This window comes from Crinia signifera, chromosome 1 (assembly GCF_055691185.1).
Source record: "Crinia signifera chromosome 1, ASM5569118v1, whole genome shotgun sequence".
Classification (NCBI taxonomy): domain Eukaryota; kingdom Metazoa; phylum Chordata; class Amphibia; order Anura; family Myobatrachidae; genus Crinia; species Crinia signifera.
Genome location: NC_139217.1, coordinates 377,662,078 through 377,688,832, shown reverse-complemented (window position 1 = coordinate 377,688,832; position 26,755 = coordinate 377,662,078). Strand labels below are relative to the sequence as shown.

General features: G+C 43.0%; 1 protein-coding gene across 2 annotated transcripts in view; it reads right to left on the bottom strand.

The window, feature by feature from the left end:
• PTPN11 (protein tyrosine phosphatase non-receptor type 11) overlaps positions 1-26,755 on the bottom strand; it is a 71,769-nt gene that overhangs the window by 43,268 nt on the left and 1,746 nt on the right. The window contains exons 2-4 of one of the 2 annotated variants that reach the window (XM_083151439.1): positions 10,456-10,578; positions 9,429-9,620; positions 8,795-8,987 (exon numbers count right to left, since the gene is read on the bottom strand). In XM_083151439.1, coding sequence (XP_083007565.1) covers positions 8,795-8,987; positions 9,429-9,620; positions 10,456-10,578 — 508 coding nt within the window. Of the gene's footprint in view, positions 1-8,794; positions 8,988-9,428; positions 9,624-10,455; positions 10,579-26,755 lie in introns of both variants that reach the window. The other variant, XM_083151438.1, reaches the window with a different exon arrangement.

Here is a 26,755-nt window from a genome sequence, read left to right as displayed (position 1 = left end):
ATGTCATTAGAAATTGACTTTTTTAAGCCACAACTGGCTATGGAGGATGCTCTGCGATGCCAGGATCTTCGCAATGTTATGGTATTATGGTATATCTAGGCATCCTTAACAGTGGCAGTACGTCCTTGGCAGTACGGATGGGGAAAAGGTTAGCATCGCTGCCGCACAGCACTGAGGTCATGGTTTTGATTCCCAGCATGGCCCTAACTATGCAGTGTTTGTATATTCTCCCTGTACTTGCATGGGTTTCCTTCAGGTATTCCTACAATCCAAAAAGTTACTGTTAGATTAATTTGCTTCCAACAAATAAATTAACCCAAGAGTAAATGTGTGTGTGCGTGTACATGTGGTAGGGAATATAGATTGTAAGCTCCCCTGGGGCAGGGACTGATGTGATTGTTCAAATATTGTCTGTAAAGCGCTGTGGAACATGTGTGCGCTATATAAGAAACTTAATAAAGAAGTTGCCCTGCATAGCCAATCAGCATCAGCAGAGGTCAACACAGGAGGGAGGGACATGTCCCTGCATCTTTCATACCGGCCAGTAACCTGGAAAGGTCCCAGGAGCAACACTGGTAGCTAGCAGGGTTGAAATCCAGGGACATCAGTGATTTCGGCCTAGGACCCTTTCACACCAGCGCTAGTCCCGGGTTGTTCCCAGGGCGTACCCAGGAATTTTGGATGGCGTTAAAGGGTTATTAGAAGAAAATTACATAAAAAAATAAAAACAAGCTTTTACTGTAAATAAAAGTTTCTCACTACCAGCAACCATGTATTCTGTTACACTGTAATGTTTGTTTCTTAGTAAAACATCTAAAGTGTCTTATTGTTCTCAAAACATAAGTAATATGTGCTCCATTACAAACCAATGCTATTTGTGGGGAAAAAAGTTGTATAAAGCTATAAAGTGTAATTATATATATATATATATATATATATATATATATAAACTGCAAATTACAAAAAGGTCAGTATTTCTAAAAAAATTTATAGAGTCTCTATCCCTTTCCAGAGAACTACGGCTACATCATATTGCGGTTAGTAATGAACTGATAGTAGCGTCTAGCAATTAGGAGCTACAGTACACCGGAAATGTACATAATGTAAAGAAGTAAATGTAGCCTGGTGGACTGTATTTGCCCACCCTATGAAGAAAGGACACCCTAGCAAAAGATAAAATGGGCTTGGGGGGGCATTCTGGTCTTTCTATATGGGGATCAAAGAGAGAAATATATATTTACCGATGGGAGTATCCACCAAAGGCATTCCTTTTCCATATCCTTTTTAGGTGGCCATTAAAGGTCTACAGCAGGCATTTCCAACCACGGTCCTCAAGGCACAGCAACAGTGCAGGTTTTAGTGATATCCAGGCTTCAGCACAGATGGTTTAATCAGAATCCCTCAGATACTAATTGTCACCTGTGCTCAAGCCTGGATATCTACAAAACCTGCACTGTTGGTGTGCCTTGAGGACCGTGGTTGGGAATGCCTGGTCTACAGCCTACAAGTGCCCTGTAACTTTTTTTTCAGGCCTGACTAAACCTTCCAAGGCAAGGTCAATTAAAAGGAGGCGAAGAAAACTTCCTTTTAGATTTAGATACACATTGAAGGTTCATAAAAATGAAACCGCTGTCTAAAAGTTTTCAGAAACTAAAGAAAGCAAAAAGGACAATGGTATGGAAAATCATACAATCAAATCTATTTGCTGAAGAACCTGTCATAAAGAGAAGAATATACAAAAATTTAGTATATAGGATATATAAGAATATAGGCACTTCTAATCAATATCTGAACATTTGAAAGGGGATTGTGAAATGCAGATTTAAATTACTGTATATACTAGAGTATAAGTCGACCCGAATATAAGCCGAGGCACCTAATTTTACAACAAAAAACTGGGAAAAAACGTATTGACTCAAGTGGGACGCTCACTCGAGAGGGACCCTCCAAGCCGAGGGGGCCTTTTCAGCATAAAAAATGTTCTGAAAAAGTAGGCTTATACTCGAGTATATATGGTAGGTACCTGAATAAAGCAAATTCATAAAGCTGTGGAACAAGTAATATCACACATGCATCAGTTCATGTGGCATGGTCAGATGAGCCATGGTTATATTATGCTGCTGGTAGTGGTTCTGGTGTGGTGTCGACCGCATGAGGCAGTGGACAACAGATTTCAACAAGGCATCACGCAGACTGGTGGTGGTTCCACAATAGTATGGCGTGTAAGTGGCATGGGTTAAGTCAGCTGGTCTGCCTGAACAAGTCATTGAACAGTAACCACAACACTGCAATGCTTGACATTTTCCAGTAGTCAGCGGTGGAGAGAGGATGGAGTTGCTGATTGCCCCATCACCAGCACATCTACGGTTTGGAAAGAAGTTACCAGTTATCCCCTTAGCGCTGGTTGAAAATAGATTTCTTGTTTTCTTATTGGTTTACCCAAAAAGCAAAAACAGAGAAAAAGACACAATAGTGTAATACAGTTTTTTTCACAATAATATTGACATATATGACACCGGTGATTGAACTGACTCGTACCCTTTTCCTATGTCTACTAACATGTAGACATTAGCGTTTTTGATAGGGGAGCGGTCACGTCACCGATGGATCAGATAGTATCTGTATCTCTTGCTCATGAAAAAGAGAAGGTACTGGATGGTGTAATACAGTTTTATTTTCTATGACATGGATACATATGATAAAAAGGTAGCAAGGTGGACTCTCACCAAAACGTGTGGTCCACACACGTAGATGCAGACAAATGCGCAGATGTTACAAGTTTTTGTGGGGGGTCCCAGGCGTCCCTGACAGTCTCCCAGCAGTGCAGTCCCACCAAGCTTCCTCACTCCAGCCGCCAACGCGTTTCGAAACACACCGGTTTCTTTGTCAAGGCATATGGAGTGCAGTGTTCAATACCTTTATTTATACTCCCTACATGTATACCTATTACCAGACATGGAATTTCCTAGCCGCTGATGTCCTATCTTAAACATATACAATGGTATAGAGTCCGTTTCGGGTTTGTTTTTAACCCGCAGGAACACGTACATTACTTCCGCGTTCCACATTGATTTACTGCCGGAAATGACGTTTGCGGTTCACTCCGCGTATTTCCGGTTATTAAACTTGCGGCGAACGTCCCATATCTCTTGATTCTCCGCCGGATTGACGTCAGAAATGACGTCTGCGGTTCATTCCGCAGCCTTCTGGTATAGTTATGCGGTCCATTCACCAGGAAATTATGGCGGAAATGCTGGTTTCTATACACTTTGCGTTCCAGCTACCGTTCCGCCATTTCTTTCAATTGATGAGGTAGTAGGTCTCTCAATTAAAGTGCAGTATGCGAGGGGGTAATAAAGACGGTATAAAAAAGAAGGTATTAATGTACAATTCATGAAGGTAAATTTAATATATTTTAATATAATAATTTAAACTTTTAATATAAGTAAAGAAAGTGTTAATTTCTTAGATATTGTCATTTACGTTGAGAATAATACGCTGAAAACAAAAAACTACATTAAGCCGACTGACTCACAGGCATATATAAACCGTGACAGTTGTCACTTGGACATGTGGCTTGAGTCAATTCCAGCAGGCCAGTTCAAGCGCCTGCGGAGAAACTGCACAGAACTCAATGTGTTCAACAGTCAAGCGATTGAAATGAAGGAGCGGTTCGTAAAGAGTGGCTATGAAGAAGCCAAAGTGAATCAATCTCTAAAAAATACTCAAGATCTCGATAGAGAAACACTCTTCGAACCCAAAAATACTCAACTTGTAAAAAATGATAATTATAAGTGGTCCTTCACCACCAACTTCTCCTCACAACATAAAGAAGTAAAGAAAATTATCAGTAAACATTGGGACATACTAAAAAAGGACCCAATCATAGGAAAAGAAATTCCCACCAATCCAAAATGTGTTTTTAGGAAGGCACCTAATCTTAAAACAAAACTTGTGAAAAGCCTTCATCCCATTTCACCTAAAAAGTCTACCATTAACTCAATAGGATTCTATAGGTGTGGATCTTGTATGGGCTTTAAACATGTAACAAACACTTTTGGCCCCAAGATCAATGAGCTAAATATTAATGGGAAGAAACACATTATTAAAGAATTTTTAACATGCCACTCTGTAAATGTCGTCTATGCAATAGAATGCACATGCTCCAAATTTTATATAGGTCGAACTAGTAGAGCTTTTAAAGTACGGATCAGTGAACATATCCAGAAGGCTGCGGAATGAACCGCAGACGTCATTTCCGACGTCAATCCGGCGGAGAATCAAGAGATATGGGACGTTCGCCGCAAGTTTAATAACCGGAAATACGCGGAGTGAACCGCAAACGTCATTTCCGGCAGTAAATCAATGTGGAACGCGGAAGTAATGTACGTGTTCCCGCGGGTTAAAAACAAACCCGAAACGGACTCTATACCATTGTATATGTTTAAGATAGGACATCAGCGGCTAGGAAATTCCATGTCTGGTAATAGGTATACATGTAGGGAGTATAAATAAAGGTATTGAACACTGCACTCCATATGCCTTGACAAAGAAACCGGTGTGTTTCGAAACGCGTTGGCGGCTGGAGTGAGGAAGCTTGGTGGGACTGCACTGCTGGGAGACTGTCAGGGACGCCTGGGACCCCCCACAAAAACTTGTAACATCTGCGCATTTTTCTGCATCTACGTGTGTGGACCACACGTTTTGGTGAGAGTCCACCTTGCTACCTTTTTATCATATGTATCCATGTCATAGAAAATAAAACTGTATTACACCATCCAGTACCTTCTCTTTTTCATGAGCAAGAGATACAGATACTATCTGATCCATCGGTGACGTGACCGCTCCCCTATCAAAAACGCTAATGTCTACATGTTAGTAGACATAGGAAAAGGGTACGAGTCAGTTCAATCACCGGTGTCATATATGTCAATATTATTGTGAAAAAAACTGTATTACACTATTGTGTCTTTTTCTCTGTTTTTGCTTTTTGGGTAAACCAATAAGAAAACAAGAAATCTATTTTCAACCAGCGCTAAGGGGATAACTGGTAACTTCTTTCCAATTTGTTTACTTTTTGGTGTGAGTAGGTGACCCACACTCTCCAGTATATCCCTCAGCGAAGGTTTAGCGCAATATTTTCTTCCCACTACCCCTACTTCTAGAAAAGCACATCTACGGTGTGTGCGGCCAACTACAGCACAGAGGCGGGGCTCACAGTATCGCCTTCCCTGCAGAGAAGAACAGCTTGCAGGCGCACTGCAGACCGTTCAGTCTTTCCTGAGGGGGGGACTGGTAATGTGAAAACTCCATCACTGCGTTCAATCCAATGGACCCGGCCTTATAATCAAAAGGTAATCTATCCATTCAGTGACTTTTTTTATTTTTTTTACACCCTGTACCTGGACGGTTATTCTATTAGACACCCATAAATGCACTTTGGGTCTGAGGGCTCACTAAATTTCAACAACAATGATCCATCTCCTAATATTACAAAAAACATATATTTTTTATTTAATACAGTGTTTATTGATTGTATATTGTTTGCACAGTGTATATAATATAATTTATTCTATTACAACCTGTTGTATATTTATTTATTCAATTACTATTTTCTTAATCATTGTGTCATGGTCTAATTCTCCATACCATTTGCCATTGCTCTTAAATATTAGCGCAATATAAAAGCTTTTTAATGTTTACTATTCACCCAGGGGTGATTAACTTGCTTCCACAAGCAAGTATTAATATTTGCTGCTATCATTATTTGGAAAATAAATATTTTCAGTTAATTTATTTAATTATTAAATTATTAGCGCTGGAAGACATAAAAAATAAAATAATATGAGCCCTTGATATACCCCAACAATAATGGAATATTTTGGCAGGATAAAGCTCCAAACATCAAGAAGCTGTGCTAAGGAATCCACCAAATGGGCCAACATCCAATTCCCTCCCCAGAGGTCTTCCGTTCACTTAAGGAAACTATGCCACATAATTACTGCACTTCTCCGGGCTAGAGAGGGTCCTATACAATGCTAGGCCCATGATTTTCTGAACTTCATTGTATAGCTCAAACATATACTGACAGGTCAGCTATTATTTACTTTTCTAGCCATTAAACATCAGAGCAATAAGAATCTCCAAATAGCCTGAAATTGAAAAAAACTGATTAATAATGAATAAATATATTGGAATGAATACCAAGATTTGGGTGGGCAGTTTCTCTTGTTAGGAAAATGAAACATCTTGGATTCAGGGTCAGGAGCAGTATTCGCGAAAACCACCCAAAAAAGTGGGTCCCGGGGACCCTTCACTTCTAAAAATTGGGGTCCTACCTGACCTTTTCTGGGTCCCAACGGAATAAAGCCTCCTCTCCCCTTCTCCCCAGCATGGCACATGTGGGTCGGGGGGGGGGGGGGGGGGGTTATGAATTGGGCCACTCGCTTAAAAATACATATATACTAGAAACTATCTAAACCTGTAAACAGGGACAGTGCCCAGTACACATTACAGCACACACCGTTATGCCCAGTACACATTACAGCACACACCGTTATGCCCAGTACACATTATAGCACACACCGTTATGCCCAGTACACATTATAGCACACACCGTTATGCCCAGTACACATTATAGAACACACCGTTATGCCCAGTACACATTACAGCACACCCCGTAATGCCCAGTACACATTATAGAACACACCGTTATGCCCGGTACACATTATAGAACACACCGTAATGCCCAGTACATTACAGCACACCCCGTAATGCCCAGTACATATTACAGCACACACAGTTATGCCCAGTACACATTACAGCACACCATAATGCCCAGTACACATTACAGCACACCATAATGCCCAGTACACATTACAGCACACCATAATGCCCAGTACACATTACAGCACACCATAATGCCCAGTACACATTAAAGCACACCCCGTAATGCCCAGTACATATTACAGCACACACCGTTATGCCCAGTACACATTACAGCACACCCCGTAATGCCCAGTACATATTACAGCACACACCGTTATGCCCGGTACACATTATAGAAAACACCGTAATGCCCAGTGATTTACATCACACCCCGTAATGCCCAGTACATATTACAGCACACACAGTTATGCCCAGTACATATTACAGCACACCATAATGCCCAGTACACATTACAGCACACCATAATGCCCAGTACACATTAAAGCACACCCCGCAATGCCCAGTACATATTACAGCACACACAGTTATGCCCAGTACATATTACAGCACACCATAATGCCCAGTATGTATTATAGTACACACTGTAATGCCCAGTATATATTATAGCACATAAGGGCTGCTTACCTACAGTACATGCTTGTTGCCAGGGGTTATATGCTCCTTGCAGGGGTTACATGCTGGTTGGCGCAGGGGGGGGGGGGGGGGGGGGGGATTTTATGCTGGTTGCCACAGTGGGGGGGGGGTTATTCTGGTTGCCGTGGGGGTGGGGGTTATTCTGGTTACGGGGGGGGGGGCTGGTAAGGCTGATACACTGGTGAGTGGGCTGTCTGCAAGGCGGGGGACTGGATGTGGCTGGAAGAGCTGAAAGGCTGCTCTGAGTTGAGCAGCGTGTCAGCTTTTCCAGCCTCATCCAGTCCCCCACTGCGCTGACAGCACGCTCACCTCTTATGCTGAGAGTTGCCATATCACATCCCGTCCCCCGCTCTCAGCAGCAGAATGAATTTACACGGCGGGGGGCAGCAGAAGGATGCAGACTCGCAGAGCCACAAACACTTTGACCGTGAACTAGGCTGCTGCTGCTCTCAAAATAGATGGCAGGGCTTGCACCTGCAGTGATTGGCTGCCGGGCGGCCACTGTGCAGTGATTGGCTGCCGGGCGGCCACTGTGCAGTGATTGGCTGCCGGGCGGCCACTGCGCAGTGATTGGGTCCCGGCGGCCGCTGCACTGATTGGCTTTTACAGCGGCTCACGGCGGCTCAGCCTCACAGGCGCAGCTCAGCGCGTCCTCGGGGACCCCTTCAGTTTGAAAAACTGAGTCCCCGGTGAGCGTTTTAGGGTAAAATACGCGCTATAGCGCGTATTTGCGAACCCTGAGGAGGCAATCATTGTTCAATATAGCAGCAATGAACTTAGGCCCTTATTCTGGTTCACTCGCCAAGGCAACATCCTTCTCAAATGGACAAAACCATGTGCACTGCAGGTGGGGCAGATATAACATGTGCAGAGAGAATTAGATTAGGGTGGGGTTTTACGTCAAAGTGAGATCTATATTGCAGGGTAAAAATAAAAAGCAGTCCGGATTTACCCTGCACAGAAACAAAATAACTCACCCAAATCTAATTCTCTCTGCACAAGTTACATCTGTCCCACCTGCAGTGCACATGGTTCTGTCCATTTGAGAAGGAATTTGCCGTTGCGAGTGAACCAGAATAATGGCCTAAATCTGAATGAAACCATTCATAAAAACTTTGAATTACAAAATCTTTCCTTCAAGATCTATTTGTTGCAGAGCCAACGTTATATCCCTTATGAAGACATACTGAACAGTAATCTAATATTTTCAAATGTTGTAATGTGTAAGGATTTGGTGGCCAGATCACAGTGCTTCTTGGAAGTTGTGCGCCTCTGCTTTCAACCAAAATTTCCATTTACAGAATTTCTTTCGAACATCTAAGATTAGCTAAGAAAAGCACTGTGCCTGCTGTAAAGAGATTTATTAGGTGTCCTTACAACACACTATTGTAGGAGAGCTTAAAATAATGAAATGTTTCTCAAGACAGATTACCTGGCACCGTATCATGACGTGTGTCACTTTGGATTTGCTATCATTGCTTTCTACTTTGTCATCACCAGTGCGGACAGACAAGACAAAATCTCCAGGATGACTTTGGCTTTCACGCACCAGAAAGCTTCCATGTTTGCCTTTCTCGGTTAGCAATTTTTCGGCTTCTTTACCAGAAAGATGACCATGGAACCACCTGAAAGCAAAATACATACTTCTGGTTAAGGAATAGTATTCAGTATGACCCTTTACAAATGAATCAAGCACATTTTTAGTTCTCTCTGGCAGAATTAGAATTTTCATAATTTCCCAATAGAATTTTTATTTCTGCATATAAAGGGTTTTGCTCCCTTCATTAATTTGCACAGTAAGAAAGTGTAACCCAACGTTCCAGAAAAATAGCACCCAGCTGCTCAGAAAAGCTCTCTTCAGGACGATGGTATATATAGCTTTATATTATGAAATAAATGGTCTCCACAGGCATAAAAGTGAAGATGCCTCATCTGATATAAAATGACTTGTAGTTAAACGCTATACATTTAAAGGCTTACCTTGATACTGGTCACAAGCCAGCAAAAAACAGTGCTATACAACTGTGTGTATTGTTTCCATTGGGCTCCTAATATAGCCCACTCACCTCTCAGAAGTAGGGTCAGCACAGTTCAATGGGTATTTCAGCTCAATAACATCACCATTTTTTTCCTTAAGTTGACCATGGTGTTCCATGTAATACTGAACCAGTTCAGCCAGTGTAGCAAACTTCTCCCCTCCATACAAGTCATAGTAATCTCCAGTGTTCTGGATCTTTATGTGCGTCACTGCTCCATTCCTCCTGAAATGTTAGGAAAAAACCCTTCAGTGAACCGTTACTCATTTCTTGGTATCCTCCTCTACCTACCCCTCAGACATTTATCTATTAGGTAGATAAATATATAAAATAGATGTATTCTATGAGTCTAGGGAATAGATAGAAGCTTTAATTGTAGACATTTATCCAGTCAGTTATTTCAGCTAGCCAAAACCACAACAGACTTTCCTATTTAATTCCAGACGCTTTTGAACGGTTTTTAGTCATGTTTCACCGATGCAGGTTCACTATTTTTTTGCAGTCGAAGCTGCATTGGTGAAAAAGGACTAAAAAATAAAAAAACCCTGTTAAAAATGGCCGCACTTACAACAAAAACACGTGGATTGTCGATCCACATGTTTTTCAAAAGTGCCAGATTGTTAGACAATTGAAAAATAGTCACTTTAAAAGTTTAATTAGATAAGTCTAATGTAAATTCAACCTAAAAAATGTCAAGAAGTGCTGTTTTTCTCCCTTAGGAAAAGATATATATAATAGCTATGAAAAGGTGACAATTTTTTTTTTATTCTAAAAGTGAAAAAGGTCAACAATAAACATTATAAACGGGTTACTGTTCTGAATAGGAAGATGTTTAGAGGAATGAAATGTGACCTACTAAGTAATTCCAATGAAGTATATTTTCTAAACCAAATCTCTATATGCATTTTGTGGATTCTGAAGGGATTATATTAAATTGCTTTTCACTAACAAATTAACATTATGCAAATGTTTAAAAAAAACTGTGCAAAATCATATAATCAGTATTAGATATTAATAGACAAGAACCATTATAAAAAGGACATATGGACTCTCTTACCTTACAGAAAGAGTGAAATCGCCTGGATTACTCTTGCTGGGACGAGCCAAAAAACTACCATCTACACCACGGGTCAACAAAAGATTTTCTGCCTCAACACCTGTGATATTCGGGTGGAACCATCTGCAAAATAAAGGAATTCAACAGCATAAAGTTTTAGAATAAAAAATTTACGAAGACAAGAATAACATTTTTTTTTTTTTTTAAAGGTGTACTCTGTGGTTACAGGATAGGTGATCGACGCTGTCTAGATCAATAGTTACAGATCAACCACCTCTTGGTCTGAGGCGTCTAGTTAGATGGCTAAAGATAGTCAATGGGGTCTAGAGTGACAGTGAGGGGGGTTAGATTATGGGGTAAAGGTTAGCGTAGCGCCCTAATACAGAGCGCCTAAACACTGAGGTTCACCCACACATATACTACAGTGAGGGGGGTTAGATGCAAGCAGAAGATCGAAGGAGACTAGGTACACAGTCAAAACGTTGACACAAATTTTTCAGGTTTAATCAGTGCCTATTGTCTTAAGGCTCCCTGTGAACACTCTATGGAATATATTCAATGCCGTGGGCGAGCGGTGACTGCGAGCAGGACTTTTTGCTCGCAGTCACCGCTCACCCTGTCAGTATTCAACTGACCCCCCCTCATTCGCAAATTCCCCCTCGCTCCGTTTTTTGAGCGAGGGGGAATTTGCGAATGTGCCTCCAAAAGCTGCGAGAGCCGAGGCTAATTACAGCGAGTTTGCTGCACTAGCCGCGGCTCTCGCAGTTTAGGGGAATCCTCGCCGTTCTGTGACGGCGAGGATTCCCCCGGAACGTTGCATAGTGCGAGCGGCCGGCGCGGGGGTTAAACTGCGAGGATCACTGGTTTTCTGTGATCCTCGCAGTTTAACCCCCTCGCCGGCCGCTCGCACCGGCATTGAATACTGCACTATATGTGCACAGTGTCCCCTCCCATGGCATACTGCTCTCAACAAGCTTCGGCACGTTACATTATATTCTCACTCTATGCCCACTTGGATAGTAAAGTATGAACCAGGTTGGGCTACACCAAACAAAACTTGTGGTGACTGTCGACCTCATCTCTGTTGCTCTCACGTTTGCATCTCCCATCACTGTAGCTTGAGACCAAAAGTGGTCGATCCCATAACGGTTGATCTAGACAGCGCTGACCCGGTGACCGGTATGCGGTATTCTATAGCTACAGAGAAAAATTACTTGTCTGCAAATTAATATAACCGATTTCCTTTAAGCAAAAAGAAATAAGCCCAAAAACCTCAGAACTTCCCTTAATCATACGAGATAAAACAAATTCAATATTCAACCGGTACTATTTTGCAGTGATGAAAACAGTTGATAGAAGTGAACTAACATATACTAAACACAAGTCTGCTAACAACATTTTGTAAGAGCTAAGTGACAACTAATTAATGCCAATTATTACTATTACTTATGCCATAGTGGTTTTATTTTGTCTAGAATGCAAAATAGGTAAACTGGTAGCCAGATAGAATTACAAACCTTAGGTGATTTAGCAATTATACTTTTAACATTTACAACCAAGTTTAACACAAGTTGAAGTACATACTGTGCACAAACGTATTATTTTATTACCAGCTATTTAAGTATTGCACACACACATATTCCGCAGCGCTTTGCATAGATTTGAACACTCACATCAGTCCCTGCCCCAGTGGAGCTTACAATCCATATTCCCTACCACATGTACACACACACACACACACTTTTATTCTAGGGGAGAATATACAAACACCGAAGTTAAGGCCATGCTGGGAATCAAACCCGCGACCTCATTGTTGTGAGGCAGTAATGGTAATCATTACACTATCCGCACTGCCCTAACTTTTTTGAGAACTTTCTTTCATACGAAAACACAAGTCCCGAGTCCTTCAAAGTATAAACTGCTAAAGTTCTGAAAAGAACGTTCTAAAGCCAAGATTAAAGAGCGCTGCTTTTGGCTGAGCTATACACATAAATGCAGGTTTTCTGTTGAAATAATTTTGTGCTGCAGAGAGAATGGAGCAATCCTCTCCTTGACTGATCACCTGAACTATCAAAAGGAACAAATTGGAAGGTATTGATTTTGCGGGTGATGAAAGGTAACAACTTTACTTGTCATGATTAGGACAGAGCCCTGCAAGTATATGCTGTACTATAGAAAATAATAGGCCATTTTATACTATTTCATAATGACATACAAAGCAGCATTTAGCACTATTAGTTCTAGGTACTTGGCAGAAGCAAGAGGCTTGTCTAAAGGGGCCTACACACATTGCGATCCCTTCATTCTCCAAGCTCAAAGTAGATAGACACAGCAATGAATAACAATCTTGTCCTGCAGCAGTTTTTCATGCAGTGGAACCTTCGAGAGTTTGTTCACACACACACACACACACACACACACACATATATATTTTTAGCATCCATGTGTTAAAACAAAGAAGTGTCACCATTCTCAAAATGCTAAGGCATTGGTCTTCAAACTGTGGCCCTCCAGATGCCTTGCCACAGTTTTAACACTCCCAAAACTTTGGCAAGGCATGCTGGGATTTGTAGTTTCACAACATCTGGAGGGCCACAGTTTGAAGACCCATGTGCTAAGGGTTAGATTTAGGAATCAGACATCTCTGCCAAAACTGCTGGTTACGTGACTGACAGGAGGCAGAAAATTACACTGGAAATAATGCTGCCACCGCAACCAAGTTAGTGAGCAACAAGGTGCATTACAGCTACACTTTACCGAAGCCAATTAGATCCACGTACATATTAATGTATGAAAAGGTTAAAGAAAACAAAACCTCATGTTGACCATATGATGTTGGATAGGACATTGTCAGTCAGTCATCCAGATAACCACTGACAGATACCGCTGCCGACATGAGAATCAATAACAGACAGAAAAGACATGATCTATATCTTAAGAGATATGGTTTTTGGATTCCGCACTGGGTTTTCCCCACTTAGGATGAGGGAGGTCAAGTGAGGCCTATCCTCGCCGTGGTGGGATTCGGCCTGTGTGGCCTAATAGCAACTAATATAGATGTCTAAATCCCAAATTGGAAAAAACACTTTTGAGTTAGTGGTGCTCCCCAAGTCCAAGTATAGGCATGAGTGAATAAAGGAGAAAAGACTCTTTTTGTGGGGCACTCTTAAGATGTGGAACGTGAAAAATAGAATAAAAACGTAACTTGTATTGGTTTATGCAATAAAAATAGGACAATTGAGCCTGTGGTATTTTAACCCAAATTCTTTTTGAGCTTTTTTATGCAAATATGCTGTGCCCTGGAGATTTGGTTTTATGAGTTCTATTCCCAGTCTTGCAGTGAGCCTTTAATTATATGCTGTGCAGCTGGAATATGGTTCCACTGTGGGACCAGTGAATAAAAGTGATGTGGGCCTAGTCAGGTCTGATTTAACTAGGGCTTGTTAGAGGCAAATTGGAATGATTAATAAAATCAATGTTTTTATTAAACCTGGTTTAATTCCCATTGAGATCAAGACTGCTGATAAATATATACCAATTTTGGTCCTATGTGTGTGACAGAGAAAGGAGAGAATTGTGGGTAACAGGTAGTTCCTGTTATTGTAATAGATTTCTGTCCTGCTGGGTGAATTGCAATTCCCCAAGACCTATGTTTAAAGGTCCATACACACTGGGCGACTATGCCCAGCGTGTATGGACAGCGATGATGACGACATCATCGCTGTGGGGAAAGCCGCTCAGTGCATACACACTAAGCGGCTTTCCCCCTGTCCGTTGCCGACGGAGGGGGGGGGGGGGCGATTTTTGCATATTATGCAAAGCCGCCCTGAAAGCCGCTCATCTGCTGATGTAACCAGCAGATGAACGGCTTTCCTGGGGATGTTGCGGGAGCGCGCAGCAGCGCTCACCGCTCATCTCCGGCCCATACACACTGGGCGGCTTTGAGCTGAAAGCAGCTCAAACCTGCAGTTTTGAGCAACTTTCAGCTCAAAGTCGCCCAGTGTGTATGGGCCTTTAGTGTGGAAAATATGGCGATACTGTTGTTGATGCCAAGATGCAACAATGTAGTTTCAAATGTTTGTTTCAGTTTCTGTTGGATACATTATAGATAAACATCACAGAAAACAGAAGAAACAAAATAAGTACAAAGTTTCTACCTTCTCCCTGTTTTTGGCCAGGTTTGCTAGTATTCTGAACTAAGTGTTGACACAGAGTGTCGATGTTTGCAGGGTGATACACTCAGGATGTACCTTTCTGGTATATTAGTCTGGCTCTCCAGTCTTCAGCCAAATTTTCTGCTGTCTCTGAGTCTTAAGGTCCATACACACTGGGCGACTCTGCCCAGTGTGTATGGACAGCGATGATCGCATTCATCTCATTCATTTTTCACGTTACATATCTTAAGAGTGCCCCACAAAAAGAGTCTTCTTTTTCTCCGTGATTCACTCATGATCTATATCTTCTAAGGTCAACCTATCATATGCATATGATAGGGAGACCGTACAGTTGTGGCCTAGGAGGTCGAGTTGACCAGGAATGGCAGGATGAAAATGTGGGTGGGACTGAGTGGAGATGGGATGGGGCAGAACAGGACAGATAGATGGGGCAGGTGAGTGCTTGACCAGCCTCTTGTGCGCGTGCGTGTGTACACGGATGTAAATGGTTTAATGATTGAGTTTGGTGTTCGGCACAATTGCACTTATTCTAGTTGAATCGGACGGATGCATATTTAGGACGGGCACAGATTGTTCTTAGCCCCGCCTACCGTACGGATCGCTCACACCGTCTGAATGACGCAGAGCGAATGGACCGCGAGTGGATGTTTCATGCGATGGATCGAGTGGTCAGGCAGCACCGAGTGCTCCAGACCACTCTGACATTTTTCTGTATGAAAGCAGGGATATGGGCGGGCAACTGGCATCCGTCTATGTCTGATGTCCACCTCCCACACATGCATCACAGCCGGATTACCATACGTACGGCCAGCGTTTTCAGGGAAACGCCCATGAAACGCGGGGCGTACGCATATGGTAATGAGCCCAAACAGCCCTTCACGCCCCTCTCCACCCCCTGCTCGGATGGTTCCCACCGATCGTTTTCTGCACGGAACTCACACCGTGTTCAGACGTGCAAGGCGTTCGCACATGCGCAAACACCAAACATCGGCCGTCCGACCGCACACGCAGCCGTACGACTCAATCAGAATAAGGGCCAATGTGTACTAGTGAATGCTGACTGTTCCTTGATTCCTTGAAGGAGTAGTCTGAAAGCACGGTTACTCCATAATGGAAACAAATACCTTTCTGAACCTCTGGCCTATGCAAGTGAACACGAAAGGAACTTATGAAAGCATGGCTGTGTTGTTGGAGGGTATCAAGTATTAAGGATCCTGGATGGTATCTTTATTGTGATTTACAGGTTGTTTCACGGTTCTTAGGTTTATAAAAGGTGGAGTCACAAAAACACTGCTGTTTTCTGCATTTTTGAAACAGCAGAGACAATAAAAATCAGTAAATCACAAAGTGACCAGAGACCAATGTTGCTGGAGAGAATAACATAAAGGTATACTGCATTGGTTAAGCCACTGAAAATCATTTTAACCCTGCTTTACATTACATTTAGCCTAAAGAAGTATTTTGTGAAAGGGCTTTATAAAGAAGGCCAGACTTTCAGGTATCTGTGTATGGCTTCTTAGGGAACAGAAAAAAATGGCAAGAATGTGCCCATCATCAACTATAGGAATATGGGCTGTATTATGTCACTTAAAATGTACTTTTACATTCCCATCTTGACCTTTCCCCTGACAACCTAGGTAGTGTAAGTGATGAACAAAGTGAATGTATTCACCAGGACTTATGACAATAGAGTCTCGTTAACCAAAAACTATGGGACAATGCAGTGATGGGGGAACTACTGCTGGCTCCTTTTTAAACAAATGAGACACTGTACAAATGTTTGCATGCTCACAGAGCTCCCATACCCAAGCTCTACTTGTAACCTCTGCCATGATCTGCCACTGGAGGCCCCTGCTAAGCAGCCTGTGCAGCCCCCCACCTTGTTTATAAAAATGTGGTGGTGGTGGGGGGGGGGGGGGGGGACAAAACATTGAATATATGGAATTAGTGTTCATTCTAGCACCTGCTATCTTTGAAAACCCATGCAGTTCCTCTTCTTTGCCTGGGGTGTCACTGTCTGCTGTACTGCTTCTAGCACAGAGGCAGATTTATTAAGCTCGATGAAGTGATAAAGTGTGTGGTTTTTTATCACCGGCCAATCAGCTCCTAACTGTGAAGTTACAGGCTTGGTTTGAAAAATGACAGGTAGGAACTGATTGGCCGGTGATAAAAACCAGACACTGTCACTTCACCGAGCTTAATAAATCTGACAATGTAGTCTGTATATCAGCACTGATATGCAAACCAGACATGTGCTAGAAACACCACAGCAGACAGAGACACCCCAGGCAGGGAAAAGGAAGTGCATGGGTGCTAGAATGAAAACTAGGAATGCCAATTGCAAAAACTGACTCTATTATGGCTTGTTTCCGTGAAAAAAGGACATTAAATACCCCCCTAAAACTATACAAGAAAAACAAAAAAAACAAATAGGTATTCCTCTCAAAACAGCGCTCTTACCACCTCTATCCAAAAAAATGGGGAGGGTTTAAAGTTCCAAGTTCTTAGTTCACTGTTCTTTTAGGGGTTCCTTCCCACAAGGATAACATATAAAAAATTAGAGAAAAGAGAACACCATAGTATAGCAAGTCTTGACAAGTAATTCCAGAGCAAAGTCCCAGTATGCTCCACTACAGGGCGTGAAAATTTACTTCTTATGGGGTCACCGTAGTGTTGAGATGTTTAATTTTTGCTTACACTCGTAAGACGCCACCATACACATAAAGGTGTCTTTCACTGCCTTCTCGTTCCCCCGGCCTTCTTCTTCTGTATTTCCTCTTAGATGTAGTTAGTGAAATATAAATGGGGAGGGATAGTGTCAGGGTATAATATTTCAAAGAAGGTAAACTTCCACACCTAGCCTGGCTAATGCTGCTATGGGATGTGAAAATATGATTTTTAAGGATCACCCTTGTGTTATATAAGCCAAATCTGCTTACACTGTGCTTACATTAAATAAAGCACCACCATACACATAATGGTATCTTTTGTAAATTTTCACCACATATGGTCAAGATGGGAGCTCACGTTTATGCTTACTTGCAATCTCTGCGAATCCTCATATCGCGGTTTCTTTAATGGTCCTTGCTCTCAAAAAAGGAGAGATACTTCCAAATATTCCAAAAACTCAATTAATTAAAAAAAACGGAACAATAAAAAGGTAAAACATTGAAGTTGGTAAACGGGCCACACATGGGGCAAAGGCGAACTGAACACACTCACCCCAGGTAGGTCCTGATCTACCCTAAAACTGTCTAGAATTAAGTTGCATTTACCATTTACTCATAATCACAGTGGATAGCCATTAGGCATTCACTTCTAAATAGTAATATAAACATTCAAATGGCCGTATTCAATGCTCACACATCGCAGTTTTTTCCGGCGAGGATCGCTTTTTGGAAGGAGACTGGCAGTACTCTCGCCAAAAATGGTCCTCGTCCTAATAAACGCTCCTGGTTTGCCAAAAATGATTAGCGAGCTTTGCCCTATTCGTAGCTTGGTCCTCGCTGTTGTTTGCGGTTGTTTTTTTATGCGAAAAATTGCATACCCCGCTGTTTATGTATTCAATGCTAAAACGGAGAATGCTGCTTGCTTTCTTTTGGTATGCCTCTCCGTTTTGCTCTCTGAATCTTTTTATAAGTTACGTACTTATAAAAAATTATGTTCTTTTTTTTTTTTTACGTCTACAACTTTTTATTATTTTTTTTTCTTTTGAAGCGCCACATAATATATTTGTATTTTTTGTGGTGAGTCTTTTCCCCCCCAATGATACAGTTTTCTTCTCACTGTTTATACTACCCATGATTTACCTATTCTACCTCACTCATTTGTTGTGGCCTTTGAGGATATACACAAAGAATTAGCAGTCTACTTATTTGGAATGTTGTTTTTTTTGGCTAATTAGCGTTTTTCAACATTTCTCTGCAATATTTGAACACTGTAAATGGAGTCATTTACTCCTCGTATGCCGCACTGGCCAGTGCTCAGCTGACTAGTTGAATACGGTGAGAGGGAGGCATGACAATGATACCCTTTTTAGACATACTACCCAGGATTTTGGCCAGGTTTACCCAGGACTTTCAACCCAAGTCACTCCCGGGATTTAAGTAACAGACCCCCTTTCACACTACACCTCAGATCCGGGAAAAACCTGGGTATACCCCTTTCACATAAGCCAGGCTTTTCATGCATAGCAGTGTTTTATCATTAAAATGGGCAAGGACCTTTGCAATATTTGCATACACTATGGCATCCTTCACAGTGCCTGTGATTTGAGATTTGATCTCCTCTTCTCCACACACATGTAACAGCTCCCTGACCTCCTTTTCCTTCCAATGATGTGCTATGCCACCTGACTTCCCACAGGACTCTGTACTATGTTGCTGCAAAGGGAGTAAAGGAGCAACATGCAGCCACTGCCTCTACATACCTCCCAACTGTCACGATTACAGCGAGACAGTCCCGATTTTCGGGTCCTGTCCCGCTGTCCCACCCGCTGCAGGCATTGTCCCGCTGCGGGGGGCGGCAGTTGGGAGACCCCCCAATCTAATAGAATAGACACTGTGCGCATGCGCACAGTGTCTATTCTCGTATGAAAATGAGGTTGCGGCTAATTAGCATAAGCTACACCCTCATTTGCATACGCCCCACCCCCTTTTCGGGTGGTCGCGCTGCTTCGCCGCGCGAGTGTCCCTATTTCATTTCATCAGAAGTTGGGAGGTATGCTCTGCAAGCGCCTCTGCACATGTGCCGGAGGCGTCTTCCTCGGCTGCAGCTGATGACCTCATCAGAAGATGCCTCGGCAGCAAAAAAAAGTCACATCACATGTTTAAAACTGAAAAACCCGGGTAATACCATTCAGACATAAGCCAGGTATTATACCCGGGAGTAAACTACAGGGAAAACCCCTGGTCAACTGCAGGTGCTCAGTTTCCGGGAGTGAAATCCCGGGTATACCCTTTCAGACATACGCTAGTCCAGGGTTTGGGCGCGTTCATGGGGGTATGAGTGGAAAAAAGGGCACATGCACGTGTTTATTTATATGGCCTCACAAGGGTTCCGCAGCACCTTACAGTAAATAAAGGAGCAACAACAAGAAAACAATGACTTACAGTAAAAGTCAACTCAAGACAAGTACAATAGGTAAATAAAAGACAGTTGCATCAGGGTACAGGATACTGCAGTAATTAGGGTGTTAGAGACCTCGGCTTAGATGCCATTGAATGGAGTAAGGAATAAAAAATAAATCATATCTATATGCACACAGACACACACATTCTTAGAGAGGAAAAAGCAGGAAAAAGAGTGCTTACATTCAGAAGTGTGAAGGAGTCTGGTGGGCATTTCTGGCAATATATAAACACTTTTGTTACATAATTCTTATCAGAGAGGCCAGCAATATGATGCGCATTGATCTCATAGAATGGTTTTACTTGCATTTTAATATTTGCTGTTATTGTGCAGCCAAATCCATTCCTTAGAGTTTTGACAATTGGCACAAAACAATGCACTTTTCAATGAAAGCCTTTTGGTAAATTGATACAGAAGTAAAATGCTGAAGAGGTTTATCAGGCTTTTTGCTCCCTCTTGTGGTTTAAATATTGAACAGAAATTGTCTTCAAAATTAAAAAAAAAAAAAAAAAAAAAAACTCTTATGCCCCTTTCAGACGCACTAAAAAACCGGTATATTGCCGATTTTTAACCGCTTTGAAATGGTATTCTGTGCGGTCTGAAAGGTGCAAAGTGATTTTACCGTTTCCAAAAAAACGTTTTTTTGGAAACGGTAAAAAAAGCAGGGTCCTACCCGTTTCAGACCCGTTTTTTTAGGTGTCAAAACGGATCTGAAACAGTATTTTACCCCCCCCCCCCCCCCCCCCCAGCGCAGGGAAGGGAATGGTCGCGCTGGGGGCAGGGGGTCCCTGCAAGTGTCCGCCGGAGCACAGTGTGTCCTGCCCCGGCGAGAGGCTGCTGCTACTGCTGACGGCGCAGTCCTGCGCCGAGGAGGTGAGCGGAAACGGGCAGCTCAGGCTGGGGTGCAGGCGGCTGTCTGCCTGGACTCACCGGTTCTGGAGCAGCAGCGGTTCAGCAGTGGAGTGCGGGCAGCGGGAGCATGACGTGGATGTCCCGCTGCCTCCACGCCCTCTGTGGGGGTGGGAGAGACGGCGCTGTGACAGTCTGACACAGGCAGCAGCAGCGCAGGGTGTGCTGATGATGAGAGGGGCGGAGAGCAGCCAGCGGTGCAGCTGATGGAGAGCGGGCAGGGGGGCGAATGGTGAGGTGATGCCCCCAATCACCTCACCATGCGCCCCCCTGCCCGCTCTCCATCAGCTGGACCGCTGCAGTCCCTCTCAACATCAGCACACCCTGCGCTGCTGCTGCTGCCTGTGTCGGACTGTCTCTACAAGCATTGGAAGGGGGGGGGGCTTTACCGTTTTTCACACTGTTGCTTTCACACCGCAAACCTGCTTTAGACCAGGTATTTACATGCGGTGTGAAAGGGGTTAAACTTGTTCTGACCCGTTTCAAAAACCGTTTTAAATACCTGGTCTGAGCAGGTTTTGTGGTGTGAAAGCAGCATTAGTGATGCTCTCGCTGATCACGGTAATTTTCATAAAGAGAAACATTCTATGTAACGGTTTTATTACTATGATAATAAATCACATTACAGATTTACAATGCCCATTGATAGCATAATAAAAAATATTGTTCATGTAATTTATTACATCAAGGTCCAGCATGCTTTGCTGTCAAATACAATGCAATATCCACATTGCAAAACGTTTGTGGTCAAGATATTTTATATTTCAAAAGAACATGGTAAAGCAATATTGAAGAAGTAAAACTCCTATGTCATATTCCTATATAGCAAATGATCTGTTACAATAAGCTGAATAATATCATGCATTATTACCGTGCCACAAATATGGGTTAATACTAGAGATGCGCAGGTCCGGATTTACCAGGATCACAAAACAGGATCTTATTGGCTATATGCTGTCACATGTTTTTGCTCCAAACCTGCACATCTCTAGTTAATGCACAAACTCACCGAATCTGTGTAAACTCTAAAATGAATGGGATTTACCCTGCACATTACCCCTCAATGGTGCATTTTCACACATACGGCTTTAGGGATTAATGTGCAAGTTAATTGTGGATACCAGAATCAGACCAACATGGTATTTATTTCCTAACTTAACATGCCCAAAAAAATCTGTAATGGAATGGAATGAGGAGATAATACAAAGATGGACGTCCCAGGGTTCACTATAGATCAGGGGTGGCCAACCCGCGGCTCGCGAGCCGCATGTAGCACTTCTCCCTCTGATATGCATTTGCACACCCCTCCTGGCCGTACCCCCCACTCCCCCCTCCATGTCGGCACCCGCACACCGGTACGCGTCCTCCAACCTTTTCATACCCCTACTATCCACGTCAGCATGGAGTTGATTTCATAAAGTGTGGCGAGCGCAGCGAGGTATCCTCGTGCGCTCGCCACACTTTGTAAAATCAACTCCACTCCGACATGGATAGTAGGGGAATGAAAAGGGCAAAACATGATGGTTTTTGAAGAGACAAAAAACAACTGGAGAATGTCTCTATGTGGTGCACCAAAGAGAAGAAGGATAAAATGTAACTTTTAATTGATACTTTGTAAAATTAAGCGAAATAAAAGACAATACATATACACATACATGGACATTTAAATAAAAAGGATAATTAAATCCTCACAATGTGGGACCCCCCTGTCCAAGATGAGTTTTATAATAAACTTTATTATTTATAAGTGTGTTTTTGATCTGAAATTAAACTGGTTGATTCAAATACCACCAGTATTTATGTATTCATGCACAAATTTCCTTGTATAAGCGGAGTTTTTAGATGATAATCACCTAGATGGTACTGTCAAATTTGGCTAGGCTTTATAATACTGATTATAATAATCACCAGGTCAGGAAGGTCACAGCAAGCGATCTTGCCGATAAATTGCCTGGGTGTGTTAGTGTGTATGACACTATGGCTATACAGTTGGTTGTGGTCCCCACCTATATCTCAAAGTGGTTTCCACCCACCAATATTGTGTGAAATAGTAAGGACTATAGCCACGGGTTGCCTAAAGTGCGGCCGCCCGATACACGTATTAAGCCGTATGTTAACAGTACACTATGCTGCGGCGTAGATACCGTAACTAGATACGGTATCTACGCCGCAGCATAGTGTACTGTTAACATTTCGGCCTGAGACCGCCCGAAAACCGTGACATCGGCGGGCCCATTCAACCCCCTTTATGCTGCCCCCGTGCAGCAGCGCCCTGCCTGCCCCAGTTCGAAGAAGGAACGCTAGTAGTCACAGTATACATTTCATACTCACGACAGACGAATAAAGTGCCAAGCAATTAAAAGCTTTCTACATTTTTCATCAGAAGAATAGACCGTGACATCGGCGGGCCCATTCAACCCCCTTTATGCTGCATGGTTAGTATTACTGCTTTACAGCGCTGAACTCATAGGTTTGATTCCTACAATGGCCCTAACTGTGTAGTTTGTATATTCTCCCTGTACTTGCGTGGGCTTCCTACGGGTACTCTGGTTTCCTCCCAATATCCAAACATATACTGGTAGGTAAATTGGTTCCCAACAAAATTAACCCTAGAAAAAATGTGGGTACTTGTGGAGTATCACGGCTCCCATCGTATGGCATCGTATGCCATATGTAGTGGCATACGATGTTTTACCGATTTTTGACCATTTTTGCTCAAAAATCGTATGCCATTGCATGGCATCGTATGCCATATGTAGTGGCATACGATGCGATACGATGTTTTACCGATTTTTGAGCATTTTAGCTCAAAAATCGTATGCGATCGCATCGGATGCCATACGATGGCATGCGATGCGATCGCACCCGATTTTGCATTGAAATGCATTGAAATGTGTATTAAAGTAGTTAAATGCCCCCAAATGCCATTTTTCATAGTGCACCACCCCCACTATCAACGTCAACCCGAAGCGTGGCGAGCGCAGCGAGCCCGCGAGGGGCGGCGGTACGCGTCCTACGACCTTTTCATACCCCCACTATCCACGTCGGCGTGGAGTTGAGAATAGAATAGTGTGGCGAGTGCAGCGAGCCCCGCGAGGGGACGCGGATACCTGTGAAGCCCGCGAGGGGGCGCGTATAGCTGTGAAGGTATCCGCGTCCGCTCGCCTCGCTGCGCTCGCCACACTATTCTAAACTCCACGCCGACGTGGATAGTGGGGGTATGAAAAGGTCGTAGGACGCGTACCGCCGCCGCTCGCCACGCTTCAGGTTGACGTTGATAGTGGGGGTGGTGCACTATGAAAAATGGCATTTGGGGGCATTTAACTACTTTAATACACATTTCAATGCATTCTGATGCATTTCAATGCAAAATCGGGTGCGATCGCATCGCATGCCATCGTATGGCATCCGATGCGATCGCATACGATTTTTGAGCTAAAATGCTCAAAAATCGGTAAAACATCGTATCGCATCGTATGCCACTACATATGGCATACGATGCCATGCGATGGCATACGATTTTTGAGCAAAAATGGTCAAAAATCGGTAAAACATCGCATCGTATGCCATCGTATGCCACATGCGATGCGATGCAATTTTTAGCATACGATCTGCATACGATGCAGGTCGTGGGAGCCGTGATACTCCACAAGTACCAAAATGTGTTTGCTTGTAAACGTGGTAGGGAATATACAGGGTTTTTTTCTGATGCAACTGTACGTTGCAGCGCGCATGCTCCAGGTGAGTTCGATGGAGGGGGAAGTCAGCTTCAACACGCACCGAGCATCAGTCGCCTACAAACTTCCATGCGGTTTGTATTGTGGTTTTAGTGGGCCCCTGGCCCTAGGCTCGGTTGAAGCTTAAAAATGCAATGTTCTGTCAAACAGCTAAATTCTGTGTGTGGGCGATGGAGACATTGGCCATGAGCCAGAAAGTGCATTGCCGCCAATTGGAAGCTGCATCATGACAATGCACCAAGCCATACCTGATTCATAGTCAATGACTACCTGGCCCGGAACAGCATCACAACGCTTCCCCAGCCCCCCTACAGTCCCGATCTGGCCTGGTGGACTTATTCCTGTTCCTCCGAGTGAAGAGAGCCCTCAAAGGACACCACCATGGGACCGCAGCAGAAGTCAAAGTGACTTTGACGCACTGCTAGAAGGACGTTCCGAAAAATGACTTCCAGGGTGCCTTCCAAGCATGGTCCTAGTTACAAGATAGTGTGCTGCACAGTATATTTCTACATTCAATTTGATGCCGCAGACCACACTTTTTTATAAGCAGTGGGTCCACACTGACAAAAGTAAATTGGTCACAATCACTAGTACTTTGTAACAGTTCTCTGAAGTTATTTGTAGTGCTGTTAATGATGCAATAGCCCATCTGTATACAGCAAAGTCCCAGGCTGAATACCTACACCATTTGAAGGAAACCATTTAACCGGAAACAGAAGCTATTGTGCTGAAAACTATTCATTCATGTGTCAGGCTGCAAATCAGGGATTCCCCTGGGACACTTCACAAGTAACACTCCCCCCATTTGCTGTATATTTTTAGGCAAGATGATTGTGCTACTTTAAACTTTCAGTCTGTGCGTTATAAGTGATATTCATGAAGTTGTGTCCATACACTGTGCATGCCCTTCATTATGGTAGTTATGAAAACAAATAACGGAAATATTACAATAGGTTTACTACGTTAGTGATGGTGCTCCTGCAAAAACGGTTTCACCAATGCTTCCATAAGGAGGACAAGACTCAAGCAGAATGGAATTTTGCCACATCTCATAGTAAGGGGGATATTCAATCTCTTGCAGCCATTCCCGATGGGGCATATTGCTGCAGGGCCCTATTCAATGCTGTCTTCTTCAACAGCATTGAACAGGGGATCTCGGCAGAATGAGCCTGACTTCACAAGCAGTCAGGCTTGTTCTGCCAAGAACGGCCAGGAATGGACGAGCTCCGGCCACGCCCCCTTCTCGACCTGCGGCAGGCGGGACATTGAATCCCGCCTGCAAAATCTTGTTTGATTAGACCGTGAATGGGACAGGGTCACAGCTGTCGGACCAGCCTGACAGTCGTGACCCAACATTGAATATCCCCCTAAGAGTCCATGTGACAGCATTGGATGAACAATTAAAGGTCTAGCCACCAGCACCAGTCCACAACAGTGAAGACCCACCACATCTTGATATCTTTGGACCTGTATAAGTAGGCAAATGCACATGACAAAAAGATTTTTTATGGGTCACAAAGTGAAATACAAGATTGCAAAACAAAGACAGGCAACTATAACAGCAAGGATTGTGGCAGGAACACCAACTCATGACAGATGTTGGCCTAAGCTACACATATACTGCTTGTCACTAGGCGACATGAACTAGATTAGACAAAAGTAATCTGCAACATGGAACATACATAGCAGCAGCATAGAATAATGTAAATTGGGTACATTATTCAAGGAACAAGATGTGCTGGTACACTTCATGAAATGGAACCAATCCACAAATTTGCTGGCCTGAACTTAAAGAAAAATGTTTTGTTCCTTTTATTTACATCCTCTGTATAACAGAAGTGCCTACTGTCCAAGTAAGTACTGCAAGACAGTATACAATGTCTGCTGACACTTTAAGGAAAATTACAGATGGACTACAAGGGAAAAATAATGTGATTGTTGACTCAACTTCATTATGTTTTTAGATTTCATCATTTCTTGTGTATGTGTGGTACAATAGCAAATTAACTTTATTATTATTATTATTTTTAAGTACAGAGTTGACCCCCCCCTCACCTGCTTAAAGCTGCCCGGGTAACATTAGCAGGTGAATGGTATAGTTCAGTGATAAATAAGGGATTGAGATTAGAAAACAACTAGACATAGTGATCTGTGATCATATAGAAATGGCTCGTTAGTAGCCAGCCCTCCACATGCCAAATGCTGGAATGTCAGATGGATATAGAACCTCTTCCATTTTAATTAAAAACATAAAAAACTCCATAAATGCAGATTTTTTTTTTAAGTTTATGCCGACACAGAAACTGTAGTATGAAAATAATTTCAGTGGTCTAGCAAAAGCAAATGTGT